The 21,732-nt window shown below is 35.0% G+C and overlaps 1 protein-coding gene across 1 annotated transcript in view; it reads right to left on the bottom strand.

Annotated features, from left to right (window-relative positions):
* TBC1D5 (TBC1 domain family member 5) overlaps window positions 1–21,732 on the bottom strand; it is a 564,828-nt gene that overhangs the window by 245,988 nt on the left and 297,108 nt on the right. The window contains exons 6-9 of the mRNA XM_074030923.1: window positions 12,937–13,045; window positions 11,389–11,478; window positions 11,211–11,285; window positions 9,682–9,749 (exon numbers count right to left, since the gene is read on the bottom strand). Coding sequence (XP_073887024.1) covers window positions 9,682–9,749; window positions 11,211–11,285; window positions 11,389–11,478; window positions 12,937–13,045 — 342 coding nt within the window. The remainder of the gene's footprint in view (window positions 1–9,681; window positions 9,750–11,210; window positions 11,286–11,388; window positions 11,479–12,936; window positions 13,046–21,732) is intronic.

The raw sequence follows: 21,732 nt of genomic DNA, 5'->3' as shown, positions 1-21,732 counted from the left end.
AACTAGACCCCTTCCTTACACCTTATACAAAAATTAACTCAAGATGGGTTAAAGACTTAAACATAAGACCTAAAACCATAAAAACCCTAGAAGAAAACCTAGGCAATACCAGTCTGGACATAGGCATGAACAAAGACTTCATGACTAATACACCAAAAGCAATGGCAACAAAAGCCAAAATTGACAAATGGGATCTAATTAAACAAAAGAGCTTCTACACAGCAAAAGAAACTATCAACAGAGTGAACAGGCAACCTACAGAATGTGAGAAAATTTTTGTAATCTCTCCATCTGACAAAGAAAGATTTTTAAAAGCATGCCACACAGCTCTAGCAAGCAGAGATCAGGGATCTGCTAAACATCCTACAGTGTGCAAAACAACCTCTCAAAACAAAGAATTGGTCCAAAATGCTAATATTCCCAAGGTTGAGAAACACTGCATTACAAAATATAAACCCAGAGGGCAGAAACAGTATCTACTTATTTAGTCTCCACCACTTTTTGAATAAGATTTGAGATACTGATTCATTTATGTTTCTGTCCCGTTTTGTTTCACTAAGTGCTTGCATACTGAAGGTACTTAATAAATGTTTCCTGATGAAGCATTAAATCTAGGCAAACAAGATTAACATAAATTATAGAGCAGTGGAAAAACAGAAGTCCCAGGTACCATTTCCATTTCGGCCATTAACAAGTTATATTTGCTTATTCTTGTCGTAGTTTTTCTGAGCTTCAACTTTTCACCTTTGCAAAATAAACGGATTTTACTAGATGACTATTAATGACACAAATGCTTACAATGGGTGCCAAGTACTGGAGAATATGAAGATACAAAACATATGAACTCAAGAAAATCTAGGAGAAAAAGACATCTTACAGATAATTTTGAAAGAAGAAAATTACAATAAAATGTGCATTATATATTAAAGAACAGAAGAGGCAGTCTTTATTTGAATCTTCAACTTCTAAAACAGTGGCTGACACACAGTAATTTCTCAAGTAGTATTTGCTGAATGAACAAATATACCTACAAGCCTTACAAACAACCAAACCTTTAAGGAAAATTAAGACGATACAATCAGGGACTAGGAATATAAAGGCAATGCAAAAGGAAAGCCTGAACAAGGTTCTGCTTTCTTTAATTTATTTTTTGCAACGAAGAAAAGAATGACATATAGCTTTCATAGTTCATAAACAGGAGGTGAATAGAGAATTTTTTAAAGTGAAAAAAAGAGAAAGTAGTAATTTATTGTGATGACAACGAGTAGGACTCAGCCCAAGAGGACAGCAGAAAAACCTCCAAGAGGTTAACAAGGAAGGTGGAGTAAGAAATCACCATACAGTTGGGCAGATTAAGCAAAAACAAAAAGAAGAGGGGGCGGTTTGGGATGACAGGATACAAGGTTGGGAGAAGGCAGGTGTGGCTGCAGTTCAGGAGATGGGACCTGTCACCATCTAAGTAGAGGTTTTCATCTAAGGTTTTTTCTAGTTCTACAGTGCCTGAGTCACATAACAAGCCCTTTACCCCACTTCTCCACTCCTCCAAAAACACCTTTCTGTTCCTACCATAACGGTGAAAAATTAGGAAAAAATATAAACGTAGGTAGATATACTGTACATGTACTTTCAGTGCCAGATGACACTGTGTCACAAATGGAAATACAGACTTTATTTTGAAGTTTTTCAATAATTAAGAAAAAAATTAAATACAAAGCATTACCCCTGAAGTACCAAAGATGCTTCAATTCTAAATCTGCTGAAATGTTCTAAAAAGACTGTGTTACACTACCAAACAGGCTATGCCCACTGGGAATATTATTTTACTGCTCACCAAACTTTACTTTTTAACCTTCTCATAATCATATAAATCTACAACTATAAATAGTCCTTAAAAATCTAGGCTCATTTAAAACAAAGAAAATCTGAAAAGCAAAAATTCTATTGGTCAGCAGTTCAGAGGGTACCCCTATAACTGTGCTGCCCCTATGTACTGCTGCTCCTAAATTCCAAAGATAAGGAGCACCAGGGTGCTAATGAAAGCACCGCAACTATATGTTCTGTAGCAAATAGACCTATATTTTCATTAAAATACTGAAAAAAAAATTTTTAAGTTTTTAAAAATCTCACAAATTAGAATAAACGTATGCTAAGAATTTGCATGCTTAAATGAAACAGAAATGGGAAAAATATACTTTAAAACAGTATAGGAGCAGTACAGGAAAATACTAAATATACATATGCAATAGTAATTATTTTGTTTTTACCTTAAGTGTCAAATGAGGAAGGACCACAGGCCATTTGACAGAAGAATTATTTCTCATATTCCTGAAAATCTGTTTTCCCCCCTCTTTAATATTTAAGAAACACACACACAGGTTGCCGACAACTCTTAGAGAGCGGCTTGTGTTGTAGTTTTCACTTTCTCGGCTGTGAACAAGTGCATATGTGAGGGCTGGTCGTGCATGCACAAGCATGTACTTTGCCTGCATTAAATAAAATCACAACACAACACCAAGTACATCCACTCATTCATGTGTGCCTGCAGTCCACCTCGAGGAGACTGAAAATATAAATACAAGCTGCTATTTTGGTGTGATCACAGGAATATGGCAGCTTGTATTTTTTTTCTTTTTAACATTTTAACACTGGGCAGATTGTCGGCATTAACACACACCAAAATCAATTCTGCTCTGAAATTGCTTGTAAAATCCTTCTTCCCAGAGGAATTTGTTTTTTATTTAAATAAAAAATGGGCTTGGAGGAAACTGTGTAGGAGATACCGACATTTAGGACATCTTAACTTTGTAAAGTGTGACATCAACGGACCAAATTACTGGGCATATTTCTTTTTCAAAACAGGGAAATACTGTTTGAGATTTCAAACAGTATTTGGAGAAAGAGAATCTTTAAATTAAAAAAAATCAATAAATTACTCAGTAAAATCACTTTTGAATATGCTTAACATAGCAAAAAAATTCAAAATTAATCTAGTTTCCATCCACATACTACAGTGTAACATAGTAAATGCATTTCATCAAAAATTCAGGAAAGACTTATCTACTGTAAAAATTCATGTCGTTTTCTAAAGGAGAGAGAAAATAAAAGTGAATGTTTCACAGAGGCCATATCTAAAAGTTCAACATGAATAAAAAACAAAATATAGACATTTACATCATGTATTACACAAAAATATAACAATAATGACATATCATTCCAATTTTAGTATATGTGCTGCTGAGGTGAGCATAACAGTGAATTATCTATACAGCGCTGTCCAAAGAACTTTCTGTAAGAATGGAAGTATCCTCTATAAGAGTTGTCCAATACAGTAGCCATTATCAGCTGTATGGCTAATGTAGCTACTGTGATGACTAAAATTTTTAATTTCTATTTAATTTAAATATATATTTAAATAGCCACATGTGCCTGGTATCTACCAAACAGTACAGCACATATCTATAATTTCTAAAAACGAATTTAAAGAATTTTTTTATTTCCCTACCTGCTCCATTCTTCTTGCAAGCAATTATTAATGAATCCAGAAAATATCAAATAAAGTTTAATTGAGGAGACAAAGTTTGCTTGCAAAATATCGAATTGTAAGATTTAAAAAACTGAGAAGACAAAATTTGCTTAAATAGATTATGTCTGAAGCATGGCATACGTATACACTATAAACAAAAGGAAACAATAAGATGAGAAAGTTACATTTTTTTGAGACAGGAACTCACTCTTTAACCCAGGCTGGAGTGCACTGGCGTGACCACAGCTTATTAAAGTCTCAACCTCCTGGGATCAAATGATCCCCCCACTAAAGCCTGCCAAGTAGATGGGACTACAGGTGTGTGCCACCATGTCTGGCTAATTTCTGTGTTTTTTGTGGAGACAGGGTTTTACCATGTTGCCCAGGCTGGTCTCAAACTCCTGGGCTCAAGTGATCCTCCTGCCTTGGCCTCCCAGAGTGCTGGGATTAAAGGCATGAGCCACCACACCGGGCCCAAGAAAGCTGCATCTTTAAAAACTCACCATGGAGATACAAGTAAGAAAAAGAATGATTAAATTATGAATGAGCTACCTAAAATGTTAACTACGATAACTAGAAATACGAAAGATCAAATATTGAAGATGATAACAGCATATCAATAGGCAATCAGATAAACTTTAAAATATGGTCAAAGTTACAATTATAAAAGTCAGTTAAAGAAATTTAATCATTTAATTCAAGAGAGAGGGAAAACACATTTGAAGAAAAGATGAGACTATTTGGCAATAGCTTATAAATATGTTAATCTGCAAATGATGTTATAGATGCTGCATACATATTTTTAGAATAGACCTTGATAGACCAAATAACATACTTCTTTGGCATCTAATATGGAAATGATATTTTATCCTGAACTCATTATTTCCACCATTTTAAATAATACTGAATTTCATTTAATGTTACAGCTTTAGAAAACATGGCAAAATTTGTTCAGAATAGACAATTCAAGTTCTAAATTAGAATGCCATAAATGGAAATTCCTTGATTTACCTTTTGATTATCAGTTTTTTCAGCAATAAAAATGGGAACAGTAACAACCTCATTAGGTTAAGATAAAGAGCAATTAATTGAAATGAATGCAAAACTCTTTGAGGCAAAAAAGGGTTAGTGACATAAAAGAATATTAAAATTGGCTGAAGGGGAAGATAATATTTAATACAGTGACATATCCAGATCAAATACATTAAATGATGGCAGAATCACAGCTCATGAAATCAAATTATCTTGTTTAAACTCATACTAGAAAGTTGATAACAGTATTTTTTTAAAGTATGCTTATGTCTCTGAAAATTTAAAGATGTTTGAGATAATTACTAAAATTGAACAACACTGATCACCAGTGATAGGATTCACAATCAATGATCATTTATTAAGCATCAACTTGGTGATGAGCAGTGAGACAAAAACAAGACTAGGTCCATGCCCTCAAAAGTTTTACTACTAGGTTTGAAAGATAAGACCTGGGCTAACACAAGAGCTCTTGTACATACTGCTTCTGTTAATGGGACCAATAATCCTGCATTGTAACTTTTTTTTCCTGTTTTGTCTGTAAGCTTCTTAAGCGTCCATGTCACATTTATCTTGGCATCTCTACAGCCTGGTACACTAAGGAGATTAATATAAATGTATTGAATATACTGGCAGATGGACCTAAATAAATATAAGACCAAACAAAATTAAATAATATTAAAAAGTTATTAAGAAAATTCTACAGAACACAGACTAGGCACAAATGATTTCCAATGGCCAAGACTGGAAAATGTTTCATAAACTCAGGTGATGAACTCAGGCCTTGAATGATGAGCGGTCAGGAATCTAACAGGAAGCAGAGGAGGGAAGCAGCATTCCAGCAGAGGAGAGCATGAAAGATTCCAAAACATGGAAAATAGAAAGCACAAAACCTGTTCATTGAATAATGCTAGAAGCACTTGTCTAAAAGGGAACTGGGTATGTATTAGAGAAACTGAGTAAGTCCATTCTTCTTCAGGCCACAGGGAGTCATATAAAGTTTTGAATTAGGCAAACAGAATGATTATAAATGTGCTTTGAGTAGAGTGATTAGGCTGTAACACATGGAATGGACTAGAAGTGGAAAAACACTAGATCCCAAGAAAACAATTAAACAAGTAAAGTGACTGTGGGCAGGAGGAAAAAAGGATCAGAAACAGAGCAGTAAAAATGGAAGAGAAACTTATGAATATGAGAAAACTACATATAATGATCCCCTAATTTGTATTTTGAAACATAAAATACATATCCCAAACCTATCTACTCCTGTCTTTATTACTACATTTTTAGTCTAATAAATAGATAACATTACTTAACCTGAAACACTCCAATAGACTCCTACTTGCTTTTCCAGCTTCCATTCTTACAACTACCTTTGCCCCACTGCACAGCAGCCATAATTATCTTTTTACGTATCATGCCACTGCTCAATGTCCTCCAAAAGCTTCCCATTGCAATTGGAATAAATCCTTACCTTTTTTTTTTTTTTTTTTTTGAGACGGAGTCTCGCTTTGTCGCCCAGGCTGGAGTGCAGTGGCCGGATCTCAGCTCACTGCAAGCTCCGCCTCCCGGGTTTACACCATTCTCCTGCCTCAGCCTCCCGAGTAGCTGGGACTACAGGCGCCCGCCACCTCACCCGGCTAGTTTTTTGTATTTTTAGTAGAGACGGGGTTTCACCGTGTTAGCCAGGATGGTCTCGATCTCCTGACCTCGTGATCCGCCCGTCTCGGCCTCCCAAAGTGCTAGGATTACAGGCTTGAGCCACCGTGCCCGGCCAAATCCTTACTTTTTACTGTGGTCTACAAGACTGTTTGTCTGGCCTTTGCTCTCCTCTCATATTTCCTTGCCTGACTTCTTTTTGCTCCTCTAAACACTGAGCTCGTTTTCACTGAGAAACTAACTTTGCCCTAGTTACTCCCCCTGTCTACAAGTTCTTGCCCTAGTTCTTCATATGGCTGGCCTTTAAATTTTTTCACATCTCAGCTCAAATGTCATCTTTTCAAAGATGTCTTCTTCAATCACTATTCCTAAAGTAGCCTTCCCACTGGCTACTCTCCTTCTAGCTATCCAGTTACTCTGCTTTATTTCTTCAGAGCAATTATCACCCTCTGTAATTATCCTCTTTATCTATACACGCTTGTTGTCTCACCACTCTCCCCTATACCACACTGAAATATACAACCTGTGATGGCAGAACCCTATCTGTGTTATTCACCACTCCACTCTGTCCCCCACAGTGCAAAGGGCAATTATGGAACATAGCGATGCTCCATAAATACACATTTAAAAAAATTATTATTACAAAGCTAGTAAACTTCTTAACCTTATCTGGGCTGTACTTCTATTTTATTAGGGAATTCCTCACAGACTGAAATGAAAAACATATATTTTAGATCATATAGTACCTTATAAAGATGTAAATTTATACAAACTATTCAGCTTTTACAATTAAATAATTTGGTGGACTTAAAATAAGACTGACCGCCTTACCTCACAAGTTAAGTATTTGCCAGAAAATTTATATAGAAATGACAAGGAGACTTAATCTAAATGTGGAGACAGCCATGGGAGAGTCTTCAAGAGAAGAAGATATGGAACCTTCCTGTGATGGTTAATATTGAGTGTCGACTTGATTGGATTGAGGGATGGAAAGTATTGTTCCTGGGTGTGTCTGTGAGGGTGTTGCCAAAGGAGATTAACATTTGAGTCAGTGGACTCAGAGAGGCAGATCTACCCTCAATCTGGATGGGCACCATCTAATCAGCTGCCAGCGTGGCTAGAATAAAGCAGGCAGAAGGTGGAAAAAGCAGGTTTGCTGAGTCTTCTGGCCTTCATCTTTCTCCTGTGGTGGATGCTTCCTGCCCCTGAACATCAGACTCCAAGTTCTTCAGTTTTTGGACTCTTGGACTTACACCAGCGGTTTGCCAGGGGCTCTTGGGGCCTTCAGCCACAGACTGAAGGCTGCACTGTCGGCTTCCCTACTTTTAAGGTTTTGGGACTTGGACTGGCTTCCTTGTCAGCTTGCAGATGGCCTATTGTGGGACTTCACCATGATCATGTGAGTCAGTACTCCTTAATAAATTCCCCTTCATATATACATCTATCCTAATACTTCTGTCCCTCTAGATAATGCCAATACATTTCCCTACTATGCTATCAACTATAGGGCCTCCTAGCTACCTTCTTTGGGTCACTGGTTTGCCATTTTAATTAAAATACACTAGTAGAGATACACTTTAAGAAAAACACTATGTGTGTGTGTATATATATGTATGTGTACATGTATATACACATATATATGTGTATAATATACCTATATATGTATATATATCTGTGTATATGTCTCACATTTTTGTAAGAAAAAAACAAAATATAGAAGTTTTCAAGAACTAGCACTTTCTTACATAACAAAGCAGAAATGTTCGAACTAAGTAACTAAAATGATGAACAAATTCCCAGTATCACTGCCTATTTGATGTGGCTATTAGAGTTTTATTTTCCCCCTTTCTTGTTTGCTATTTCTTTAAGTCAATCTGGCCCCCATGGCCTCTGACTCTGCGACTCAGCACCAGCGCTGTGGCCCCTTCATTTCCATTGGTAACTGTAGAGAGGTTAATTATAATCCTGCTCATTAGACAGATCAATCTGAAGGTGGCAAGTTTTTAAATACAACTACCTAGCATTTTAAAACTTTAAAGTTTGGTTAACAATATATACTCCACATTTTGTTTTTAAAAGGCCTGTTTACTACCCTGATGAGCTATATACTTAAATTACTGAGGAAATTCCTTCTTTTGTTTTATTCATATATTTACTGAGTGCCACGACTCCTGTGTGCTAATACAATGGTGCTCTACTTTCTGCACCTATATACTAGGGAGACCAAGCACTATCACCCACACCTCTGAGAGTAGCTTCCCTAACTGGGTTACTCCTGAGTTAACTGGATAACTCAAGCTAACCAAAATGATCCCAAACTTCTCACCCCATACCCTATTACCACTGCCAATTACCTGTGGTTTCATTGTACTCTAAACCTATGATTCTTCTGAATTATTTTCATTTTAAAGTAAGAAATTGTATTTGTTAAATATGTACTACAAACTTAGTAGTAGTTCATGTCATCTCATTATTCAGTATTCACAACATGCAAAGAAATGAGTATCAGAGAGTCAGAGGCCTTGACATTATAATAGATTTAGTAGGAATTGAACTAGGAGTGGAGCACACAGGCAAAGCTGCAGAAGGACTTGGAGGAAGCCACCAGAGATACTCATGATTCTGTACATACCCGGCTAATCCTAGATCCTGAGGACTGCATTAAGTTTACTAACATTTATATAATGATTTATAGTTTAAAGTATAAACCTATCTAATTTACTACTATTCTGACAGATATTAATCCTCAAATATCGTAAGAGATGGTTACTATTATTCTCATTTAACAGAAGAGGAAACCGAGAGGGAAAGATGTTGAAGTAATCTTCCTACAATTACAGCATCAGTTAGCTAGGACTCTACCTATGATCTTCTGACACAAATTCCATTTACTCCTCACCCTATGACTCAGAAAGATGAGGTCGAATATATCAAAGTTATGGATACTATGCAAAGTAACAAATTACCCTTTTACACAGTAAATACTGAGTAGACTGAGAGAAAAGATTGTTTGTAAACCTGAATAGCTTCAAGAGCAAGAGAAGTAAGGATAAGAATAATGGTTGTCATTTAACAAGTTTTAACAAGTAACTTGGTGAGAAAGGGATTCAAAGGCATAAAGCAAGGGATAAATTTTTCTGGCAATAACACTATGACTATACAATATAACCTTAAAAAGGTGCATATGACTTCAAATAATTGTTGGAAATTGATAAAACTAATTAAATATTATTGAAGATTATCAATATTATAAATGTAATTTACTTTTAAAAAGGGAACACAGAAATCTGTGTCGTTAGAGGAGAAAACAATCCTTATTATCACAATTTGTCAAAAAAAAGTTTGTTATTAACACAAGTAGAATACTGCATTCAATTAAGATGCCTCTCAGATTTTGTGTTTTGTTAAAATTAGAAAGAGATAACAACAATTTGAATTATTGAAAGTAACATGTAAATAGTTCTACGTACGTTCTTTTGACATCTTGTTCAATCATTGATCGAAGTTCTTTATCTTGGAAGAATTTGTTCCAAAGACTCTGAAATAAGGAAAACAATCTATTATATAGTCTCACACCTTTGCTTTACTTTTAATGAGTTCAATTTAATAATTTAAATGGTTAAATTTATTCTTCTCTGAGTTAGCGTTTCACGTTGCAGATAGAAAACCCGAGACTGGGGTAATTTTTATTAAAATCTAGTTTAATCTCAGAAACACATCTTTATTCTAACATCAATTTTTCCAGTTTGATATTATCATATAAAGTCAGCCCTCCTTATCTGCAGGTCCCACAACAAAAATCAACCAACTGTGGATCAAAAATTTTGGGAAAAAACTAAAAATAGCAATACAACAATAAAAAAACCCACAAATTAGAAAAACAACACAGTATAACAACTTTAACATTTACAATCTATTAGGTATTATGAGTAATCTAGAGATTGTTTAAAGTATACAGGGGGATATACACAGGTTATATGAAAATACCATGCCATTTTATATAAGAAACTTGATCATCTGCAGATTGTGGTGCCCATGAGGAGCATGGAACCAATCCCCTGTGGTTAATGAGAAACTAGTGTACATTCTTAAAACTTTTATTATCTATATAAAGTGAACAATACTTTTCACTGCCATATGCTACTGCTACTACCCCTGTAACAACAGAAAGGTGCTTGGATTACAGCAGGACTCATGGGCCAACTGTCCCCAGCTTGAACCTGACTGGAATTCCCAATGCACTAAGAAAGATGGGTAAAGTTTTCTACAGAGCTTGGTTTTATAATCCAATAGGTTTTCATGTACATTTTAAAATGTGAATTTAAGGGAAATTTTTAAAAAATTACTTAATATTTTATGTTCTTATACCAAAGAGTCTAAAAATACTTATGTATCAGGAAAGAGAAATGCTAACACTATGTATTAAATGGGAAAAAAAATGTGTTTTTAGGTAAATAGGCAAAAATTAGAGCACTCACACTTTCACAGTTACATAATATCTTTAAAGTAGTAATTATTCCTTGTCTTCACTCTGATTTTTTAAAAGCTTCTGCATAGACTCACTACAAATGGTTACTTCTTTCTTCCTGTGAGTTAGCCCTGCTAAGTGAGCCCTTCTTTATTTTTACCATGAAGGGAGGCCTTCCTTAGCTACCCAATTCTCCACTGCAACCCTGATAAGAGTTCTATTCTCATCTTTATGCTCTTACATTTTACCCTTAGTTCTTACAGAATCCTGAGATTTCTTTGTACTGCCATTCCACAGAAATAGATCATAAATTTCCTACAACACAGCATATATATATAAAATAACATATAATATAATATATAACACATATATAATGTAAAATCATTCTACCAGGTTTTAGGTGGTACTGTATGTGGAATAAAGAAAACAGCTGGCATGAAATATACTGCTTTCATGGTGATTGGCAACCAGTCACATAAACATATTCTTAGAAGCAAAAGTGGTTAAGATATGAATAAAGACGAACTTTACCCCTTCATCCTGTGAAAGAGGATTATTGATCATCAAATCTTGTTGGCCAACAACCTTCCTTGGGTTTGTAATATGCTAGTAAAGAAAGTGAAAAAACACACACAAGGATCAGAGGCTACTGGACTTTAAAGTGTATATAAGAAAACAATTACATTAATTAAATGTACTATTTACTTACTATTTCTTTAATGTTGCTATACCATGCTCTTAATTCTTCAATTCTACTTATCCATTGACTTTTGTCTTGAGGAAGAACACAAAGAAATAGCTGTCAAGAAAAACAGAAGAAACTTTTGTAAATATCTTAAGATATAAAATGTGAAACTATGCCAAACTGAATCACCTGAACATTGAAAGAAATAATATTCATGATATATCATATTCATATCATCATTCCAATTCCTAACAATTTCTGTTTGGAGATATTTAAGAAATATATAATCAGAAAATTCAAAAAGTGAACAAAGGCTATACCACAAAATAGAATCAAACTCCCCTTCAGATTTACATTACAAAAGGAAGAAAAATTCATTGAGGTTCAAATATAATTCACATTTTACATTCTAGTCTTAATGGTAGTGGTAGGGGGTTATTAGGAAGCACAGAGTCTGATTAGTAATTGCTACATTTAAGATTTTGTTTTAAAACAAGCAGGTAAAAGATAGTGAATAGCAGTCTCACTGAGGGCATAGCCTGAGTCATGAAAGCATTCCTTCTACAGAAAAAAAAATGTAATTTAAAGCTGGCAGTCAGCTTATGAAAATAACAAACATTCTTAAAATGACAAATTTGATTTAATTTAGTTTAATACAATATTAAAATAAATTTGGATTTAGGTTTATTTTTAACAAATGAAAGATACTAAAAGTTAAACAACAGGGAATGGGGGTGGGGCACAAATACTTGTATACAAATATTCTAGCAGCAGGTCTCCTGCCTTTAATGCCTGCATCTAAAAGAAGAAAAGTGTATTTTAATTACTAAATCTAAATTATTAAACCTAAAACTGTCTAATACATTATGTGTTTCTTTTGTCTTTACTTGCATAGACTCAGTATGCTTAATTTATGCAGATAACCCTAAAAACTTTTGATAGAATTCATTCCAGAAATGAGTCTAAACCTAAATAAATTCATGTTTAGAAAACAAAAACAAACAATACTTCAATGCAATTAAAAAGATAACTATAGATTATTATTACTAGTTTTGGTAATCAGTGCTCCTGTTCCTCCTAAAGGAGAGTGATCCAATTTCCTTCCACTTCTTGCCACCCCTCACTTTGTGTTTCTACTAAATGAAATGTGAAAAATATTTTCCTGCTGCCATTTATCAAGAAAAAAGGGAGGATAACTAAATGATGGCACTTGATATAATAGGAACCTAAAAGTTAAACCCCCACCACTGCCTTTTCTTGAAAATCTTCAAGAATTTCTGCAAAAGACTCTGGGAAGTGTAAAAGTGTTGCTCTGAATTTGGCACCATCAAAACAGTTGAAAAGATAGTTATTTTATATGACTCTTTTACCATTATCACTTACTCAGGACTAAGGTAGTTCAACAACCTTATTAGTAAATGTCCTATGAAAGATAAACATAGATAGTCAAAATAATGGGAGTGAAATCTCTTGGAAAATTCAGTGATCCCCTGCATGGCTAATCTTCCAGGGCATCAGGTAATGTGTTGATATACTGCAACCAGAAACTGTAAATAAATATTTTCTTCTTACCTTCCAGCAAATGCTGCGGAACCTGCTGCTTCTCAGCTGCCCATTAATCCCCTTCTGCCTTATTGTTGCCAAGTAATTGTTGTTTACAAATAGTTCTTCCCATTCTTTCCTATATGAAAGAAACCAAAGCATGAGAATCCTTTTGTTAAAATTCCTCTGCTTGGAGAGAAGTACTACGGGAAATTAACTGTAAGTAGGTCTAAAAAATGCAACTTTTAAAACATATATATTTAGTTGTGTACTGTTTCTGAACGCATGGCTGTCTTTTTGGACACAGTTCTTCCGTAGATTTAATGAATATGTAGATAGCTATAATTACGCCAGCTACTGAAATTCATAATGTCTATGGAGGCTATTCCATTTCCTCTAAAATGCTGATAGTACACTTCAGTACATAAACAAGAAAAAGATGAATAATATAAATATATGACTGTTTTAGCCAATGATAAAAACATACCTGCTCCAAAAATAGGCAACAAAGAAGTGTAATGTTGATTATATTAGCTTCTGATGTGAAATACCTGTTTAAATGAACCAATTTCTCTTTAATGTCAGGCTGGACAGTAAAGTATAATAGAAGACTACTTTAACTGTTAGTGCTGCTTACTATTGAAATTGCAACTTCTTTCTACATTATCAGTTTTAAAATTTTAACAGGTGTAGGCAAATTTAAAAAAAAATCAAAAAATTAAAAAGCCTCACTGTAAAAACTGTTAAAGGCAAGCTTGAGTACCTTGCAGTACCTATGGCTGAGTAGATAAACAACTGAAATATGCCTCCCAGGCATGCAGACACCAGGGGCCTAACACCTGTGCCTCATTAATATACAAGTAAATCTGCTCTACTAGGAAACAATTGGAAATTAATTGTCCCAAACCATTTACTGAGTTTGAATAAAGGAATCAGACCTATATTCCCTGCATCTTGCACCAAACTAAACATTAAGAATCATTTGAGTAGAGGCTACTGAGATTAGCTTTATGAAATTTCTCTCAAATTCCATCATATCACAATAAAACTTACATATAACTTAACATTTATTGTCAAAGCTGAAACCCTGATGGCAATATCTTGAGAGATTTCTGAAAAAGAAAGCCACTAAAACCCTCAATCATTCTTCCGTTATACACACGTGCGGTTGTCACTGGCTAGACCCTACTCATTTTGAGAAAGGATAATCTTGCATGCTATGCTTAGAGTAATGATTGAACTGTACACAAAAAGTTCAAAACTTGACCATGGGACAAAATGCATCTTCTCCACACAGTTCCAGAAGAGTGATCAAAGACAATGACACATTCCCTACTGCCACCAGCAGAACTTCCAGCTTTAACCCAGTAGCGTTGTGATCCTCAATCACAAGCCTTCCGCCAATAGTGGCTTCGGGCTAAGACTGTTAAATGAGACACACATTCCAACCCATGCTGGAAGAAATGCATTTCTATCACCACTCCACAAAAATTTCTTATTCTCATTGCTCTATTAGTTTAAAAAAAATTGGTTTTACTTTAATTTGTATTATTAGTGAACTAAAAATTGTTCATGCTTTTGGGTCATTTTACTGTTCCTTTGTAAAACCTGCTTTTTGCCCTTTACCCATTTTAAGCAGTACAGGATAGTGGTTAAGAGAATGAACATCAGAGGTGCATGCTTGGGATCAGAAAGACAGCCACACAGTAAGCAAAGGTACACAGCTCACTAGCCACTTACAAGATGTGCAAGCATGGGCAAATTTCTTAACCTCTCTGTGCCTCAGTTTCCTCGTCTGTAAAATGGAGTAATAATAGAATCTACTTAAATGAATTATTATGAGAATTTTAAAAATACATGAAAAGCCCTCAGAGGACTATCCAACACACACACACACACACACACACACACACACACACACACACACCCCCATACACACACATTTTTAAAAAGAGAAAAGGTCTCACTTGGTCATCAGGATGGAGTACAGTGGTGCAATCATAGCTCACTTTAACCTTGAACTCCTTGGGCTCAAGCAATCCTCCCACCTCAGCCTCCACTGTAGCTGAGGCAACTCAGGAGGGACCACAGGCACACACCATCACACCTGCCTAATTTTGTACTTTTTGTAGAGACTGGGTATTGCTGTGTTGCCCAGACTGGTCTACAAAGGCCCTCAAGCAATTCTCCCTCCTTAGCCTCCCAAAGTGCTGGAATTACAGGTGTGAGCCAGTGTGCCTAAATCCTATACTTTTAAAAATTAATATTTTTGTTAATAATACTGCTTTTTAGTGTGCCTTATTATTGATTAAAGAGAAAAGTTTTTCATACATTAAAGACATCACGCCTTCATCAGCCAATTTTTTAACCCAATGGTCTTAATTTTCAATACATTGACGCTTTTTAAATTTGTATATAATTAAGATCTAACATTATTTTCTCTTATTGATCTTTCCATTGTTTTCTCTTGCTTAAGTAATTCTTAGTCACTCCAACACCAAATAAATATTCAGTGAAATCTTGTGGGGCTTTTTTCCCCATTTTAATCCATTTTTATTACCTATACTCAATATGTACTATTTCCAAGTAATTACACATATATACTGATATCTCATAATGTTCAAACTTTTTGTCTAGTTTTTAGCAATGTTCAAAGATGAGATTAGCAGTGAGTACATTAGAGGAGTAGAGGCATACCTCATTTTATGTCACTTCATTTTACTGCACTTCCCAGGTACTGTATTTTAACTAATTGAAGGTTTGTGGCAACCTTGCATTGAGCAAGTCTATCAGCATGTGCTCACTTCGTGTCTCCTGTGACATATTTTCATAATCTTTACAAAATTTCCAACTCTTTCCTTATATCTATTATGGGGATATGTGATCAGTGATCTCTGATGTTAGTATTGTAACTGTTATGAAGCAAAATGAACCACAACCATATAAGACAGTGAACTTACTGATAAATGTTGTATGTGTTCTGGCCATACCATAAACAGTCCCTTGTCTCTCTCCCTCTCCTTGGACCTCCCTAGTTAATAATGCTACAATGGCCTTGTAATGTTCAAGTGAAAAGAAGAGTCATAAGTCTCTTAATTTAAATCAAAAGTTAGAAATGATTAAGCTTAGTGAAGAAAGTGTATCTAAAGCCAAGTTAGACCAAAAGCTTGGTCTCTTGCACTAAACAGGTAGCCCAGTGGTGAATGCAGAAAAAAAAAAGTTATTGAAGGAACTCAAAAGTGCTACTCCAGTGAACTTATGAATGATGAGAAAGCAAAACAGTCTTACTACTGATACAGAGAAAGTTTGAGTGGTCTGAATAGAAAATCAAACCAGTCACAACATTCCCTTAAGCCAAAACCTAATCCAGAGAAAAGTCCTAACTCTCTTCAATTGTGTAAAAGCTGAGAAAGGTGAGGAAGCTGCCAAACAAAAGTTGGAAGATAGCAGAGGTTGGTTCATGGAGTTTAAGAAGCCGTCTCCATAACATAAAATTGCAAAGTGAAGCAGAAAGTGCTGATGGAGAAGCTGCAGTAAGTTACACAGATCAAGCCAAGATAACTGTCGAAGGTAGCTACACTAAACAATAGATATTCAATGTAGATTTAACAGCCTTCTATTGAAGGAGGATGCCATCTAGGACTTTCATAGCTAGGGAGGAGAAGTCAAGTCCTGGTTTCAAAGCTTCAGAGGGCAGGCTGTACTCTTGTTACAGGATAATGCAGCTGGTGACTAAACTGAAGCCAATCTTTAATCATTCTGAAAGTCCTAGAGACCTTAAGAATTATGCTAAATCTACTTTTCCTTGTGCCCTATAAATGGAATAACAAAGCCTGGATGATAGCCTATCTGTTTGCAATATGGTTTAAAGAATATTTTAAGCCCATGTTTGGAAACTATTGCTCAGGAAAAAAAAAGATTCCTTTCAAAATATCATTGTTCACTGACAATACGCCTAATCACCCAAGAGCTCTGATGGATATGTACAAAGAGATTAATGGTGTGTTCATGTCTGCTAACATAACATCCATTCTGCAGCCCATGAACTGGGGAGTCATTTCTAATTTCAAGTTTTATTATTTAAGAAATACATTTCAGAGGCTATAGCTGCCATATGGTAGTGATTTCTCTGACAGATCTGGGCAAAGTAAATTCAAAATCTTCTGGTAAGGATTCACTATTCTAGATGTCATTAAGAACATTAGAGATTTATGGGGGAGGTCAGAATAGAAACATGAACAAGAGTTTTTAAAAGGTGATTCCAATCCTCATGGATGATTTGGAGGGGTTTCAAGACTTCAGTGGAACAAGTAACTGCAGATGGGGAAAAATAACAAGAAAACCAGATTTAGAAGTGGAATATGAAGATGTGACTTAACTGCTATAATCTCATAATAAAACTTAAGTGAATTAGGAGTTGCTTCTTATGAATCAACAAAGAAAGTGGTTTCTTGAGATGGAATCTACTGCTGGTGAAGATGCTGTGAATATTATTAAAATGATATCAAATAATTTAGAATATCTAATAAACTTAGTGAGAAAGCAGCGGCAGAGTTTGAGAAGACTGAGTCCAATTTTGAAACAAGTTCTAATCTGGGTAAGATGTTACCAAACAGAATCTCATACTACAGAGAAATCTTTATTGAAAAGAAGAGTCAATCCATGTGGCATACTTCACTGTTGTCTTTTTTTTTAAGGAATTGCCACAGTTACCCCAACCTTCAGCAACCACCACCCTGACTCATGGGAAGCCATCAACACCAAGGCAAGACCCTCTACCAGCAAAAAGATTAAGAACTGCTGAAGGCTCAGATGATCCTTGGCTTTTTTTTTTTTTTTTTTTTTTTGCAATAAGGTACTTTTAATTAAGGTATATATATTTTTAGACATATGCTATTGCACACTTGACAGTATAGTGTAATCATAACTTTTACATGTACTAGAAAACCAAAAAAAAAAAATCATGTGACTCACTTTATTGCAATAGTTGCTTTATTGCAGTTGTTTGGAACTGAATCCGCAATATCTCTGGGGTATGTATACACGTTTCAAAAACCATAAATATATTTAAATAGCTTGTAGTCTGTGAACAAGCACAGATCTCAAATGTACAACGTTTTGAACCCAAAAGGAATCATAATTTGTGAGACACCATGCAGTTCTGTGTACTGAAAACACAAAGTATTCCAGATAAGAGAGGGAAGTATGAAGCAATGACTCCTCCAGTCTTTTCCAAAATCAGCTCCTATTCACAAGTACCAAGAAATTGTGAAAGTACAGGCACAGCTGGTGGCTACATTCATTGCCATCTTGTCAAGTTAAGCAGGCTTTTAAGGTCAAGTTACATACTACTTATGTAATGAAGGATAATTATTTGTTAGCTTAAATAAGACCCTGTACCTTGATTACAGTGTTGGTACAGAGAAAAGAAGACTGAGGCATGTGAATTGGAAACATTATCTCTGAAATTTACAATCATTTAAATTTATTCATGGGTACTTACAGTTCTAATTAAGGCATAACATCTCAAACTGATGAACAGCTCTAACAACAGAGGAGCATAAAGGCCACAAGATAATATATTGTCTTTCGTTTCTATTGAATAGTGTTTCTTCAATAAACTGTAACACAGAGTAAATATAAACATTTATTAAGTGCCTACTATGTGCTTAGCACTCACAGGCACATTTTTTAAAACATAAAAAGTTAAACAGTGGATAGATGGACGTGTAAACCAGTAATAAAATGATTACTGCAAAGCACTCTGGTAGTACAGAGGGGAAAGAAATGGTTTGATACTTCAAAATTAAAACTTAGAATATAAAATAACAGTAGCACCATAGCCACTGAAATACTACTGCAAAGAATTGAGCTAACCAAACATTAAACAGATTCCAGAGGGCAAACAGCTGAAAGGTTTAGCCCTTCTATGGGAGAGGGATCAAAATGAAGGTTTTTTACAATCACAGATATGAATGGTAGGCCTCTCCTCCTGAAGTTGGAGGAAGATATGATTAACAACAGAAAATATTGAGGTGTCAGTAGTGAAATTTTTCAGTTTAATTAAAAAAAAAAACAAAAAGTAGTTGCTAAACTCATTCTTACATGAAAAATATGTATTTACAATGTGCCTGAACAGCAAAAATCTGAAAATTATGCCATTGAAATGCTTTTAAAAGACCCACTTATGATATAATATTTCAGGTGAATCACTTCTAATCTCTACAGCAGTCCTCTTAGGGTATACATTTTTAACCCCTCTTTATGAATGAGAAAAGGAAGGTTCAGAAAAATTAAATAACTTGTCAAGAGAATAAAGAAATGAGAAATAGGAAAGACATCTTTCTGGAATGACATGGAAGTAACCACTAAAGGGAAACATGATTTTCCAGACACCAAGAGCAAAAATGACCTCTGGCAACAAGGCAAGATAGAAATATACCCTTATTTCTTCCTCAAATTTTTAGTTTTTGAATATCAAGTCCACGGACATGCAGATAACTTTTTAATAATTGGACTGAGAAGATAATAACAGTCCTGTGAGTAGTTAAGAACCTGGGTGTTTAGGTGTGTAAAACCTTAAATGGAATGGATTAGCCACCTGGACCTTGAAGATTTCCTTAATAAAGCATCAGTGCCATCTAGTGGCAACTACTCTATCTTGCAGATACTGGGTCCCTGAAAACAATCAGCATCTAAGCAGGGAAAGATGAAGATGAGTAGGTTTCATTTCTCAGGCCAATGTTAATAGACCAGTACTAGCTGCCTTGGAAGCACTATGTTGAGAAGGACTCTGAGCTTACCCATGTGCTCCTCAGGAAAGAACACTGTAACTTATTAAATATGTAGGCCATGACTGATGCAATTATTTCTCAAAAAATAAAGTCAACTTCTGCAGGAATTGATACCTTCCCTCTAAGAAGACCTATTTAGGTAGTTAAGCCTCCTGCAATGGCTATTTTGACATGGAAAGCAATTAGAATATGCAGTGGATAAATACAGCTGATAATTATAATGAGATATCTATTTATAATTATATATTTTAATGTAGTAGTTTCCCAATATATGCTCATAACATTGGTGTGAAACTAATATCTTCTAAATTTGTTGATATCTTCTAAATTTAATACTTTAAATACTTTTATAACCTACATGATGACTAATAAGTGACTAAATTATGTGCTAATTTATGACTAGAAAGCTTCTGAATCATTATCCCAAATGGTGATACACTATAGAATACACTAATTTTACACCATATAGATTTATATGATGGTTTCTATCCCATTTTTAAGCTTAATGTGGAAAGGAAACAATGTGTTTGTGGGCTAACTGAAGAAATCCAAATGACTACAATAAGAGCAAAGAGTTAAGGGACTACATATAGTTTAGGACTGAAGATCTCCAATAGTTGGTTAAGAGGAGCTACTTAGGCTTCTACTGACAGTGAAATTGCTGAGTGGTTAAGAGAATGGATTCTCACCTTGGGAAAAGCCAACACGTCACAGACAGTGGAAGAAAAAAGAGAGAGGGTAGAGAGATGCTTCTAGCTCTCTGGGAGGTATAGTGATAGGGGACTATAGCAGACGGAGCTCTCAGAGACGATCATGGAGTTTACAAGGTCAGCCAGCCAACCAGGATCATTTCATTGCAATTTGAATAGTAAGATAATAGAACAAAACGGCCATGGCAGGATGAAGCAGGATTGAAGCAGGATTAGATCAGGGTTAGATGGGTAGAATATCTGAAGCTGAGGAAGTAAAAGGTAAGAAAGCTGAACTTGATTCAAAAAGATTTATACAATTTCATAATCCTAAAGTGCATGCCAATACTTTTTTAAAATTGCCATATTTAGTATGATTACATTTATTTTATCAAAGAGGAGCCAGTAAATTTTTAAATCTGTTTCTAATCTATATCAAAATATATTAGTGAAAGACTTCTATCAATGCAAGGACTGTACCATAATTCCAGTATTATATTTAAGAGTATATACTTTTAAGTCATTTTAAAGGTATGATTTTGAAAATACTATTCAAATAGAACAAGGAATATCTAACTTAAAATCAATGGAAATATGAAAAGTGTAAATCAGGTATGTCAGCATAAGACTATAAAGTGTGGCACCAGATATGGGTAAGCTACAACATTAGGACTGCAGGTGCCAAGATCAACCAGATAAACACTGATGTTATCTATAATTACCTCATTTTTAGCTTAAATCACAGGTAATGAGGGAACTCACGAGTCTCTAAAAGGCAATTAGAAACTGTACTGGCTTTTTTGCTTCCTATATCATGAATTTTCTAAAACTTACTTTTATTTAAAGCTTTTTTTCTCCTCCATAATGAAACATCAGGGCATATCACTTATACATAAATATATATATATAACAGAATGCATAATTACAAGCTTAAAATGTATTTCTTCATATGTCTAGGTGAAACATGTTATCATATGATGAGGCTCCACTGAAATACAGGTAAAGAATAGTTCCTTGCCTAGAGGTTTGTTAAAATTACGATGTTTTGATTCAGGTTTGAATTGAACTTTAAATTGAGAAACCTTGAGCCTTCACCTCAGTTTTCACAGGAACACAAAGAACTGAGTTAAAACAGTTATGCACTGTTAAATATAATACTCTCTTTTTTATTATTTTATTTTATTTATTTATTTGTTTATTTTATTTATTCTCTATCACCCTGCCTGGAGTGCAGTGAAACTATCTCAGCTCACTGCAAGCTCCACCTCCCGGGTTCACACCATTCTCCTGCCTCAGCCTCCCAAGGTAGCTGGGACTACAGGCACCCACCACCATGCCCAGCT

The sequence above is a fragment of the Macaca fascicularis genome, chromosome 2 (assembly GCF_037993035.2).
Source record: "Macaca fascicularis isolate 582-1 chromosome 2, T2T-MFA8v1.1".
NCBI classification, from domain to species: domain Eukaryota; kingdom Metazoa; phylum Chordata; class Mammalia; order Primates; family Cercopithecidae; genus Macaca; species Macaca fascicularis.
This window is presented reverse-complemented; position numbering and strand designations above follow the sequence as displayed.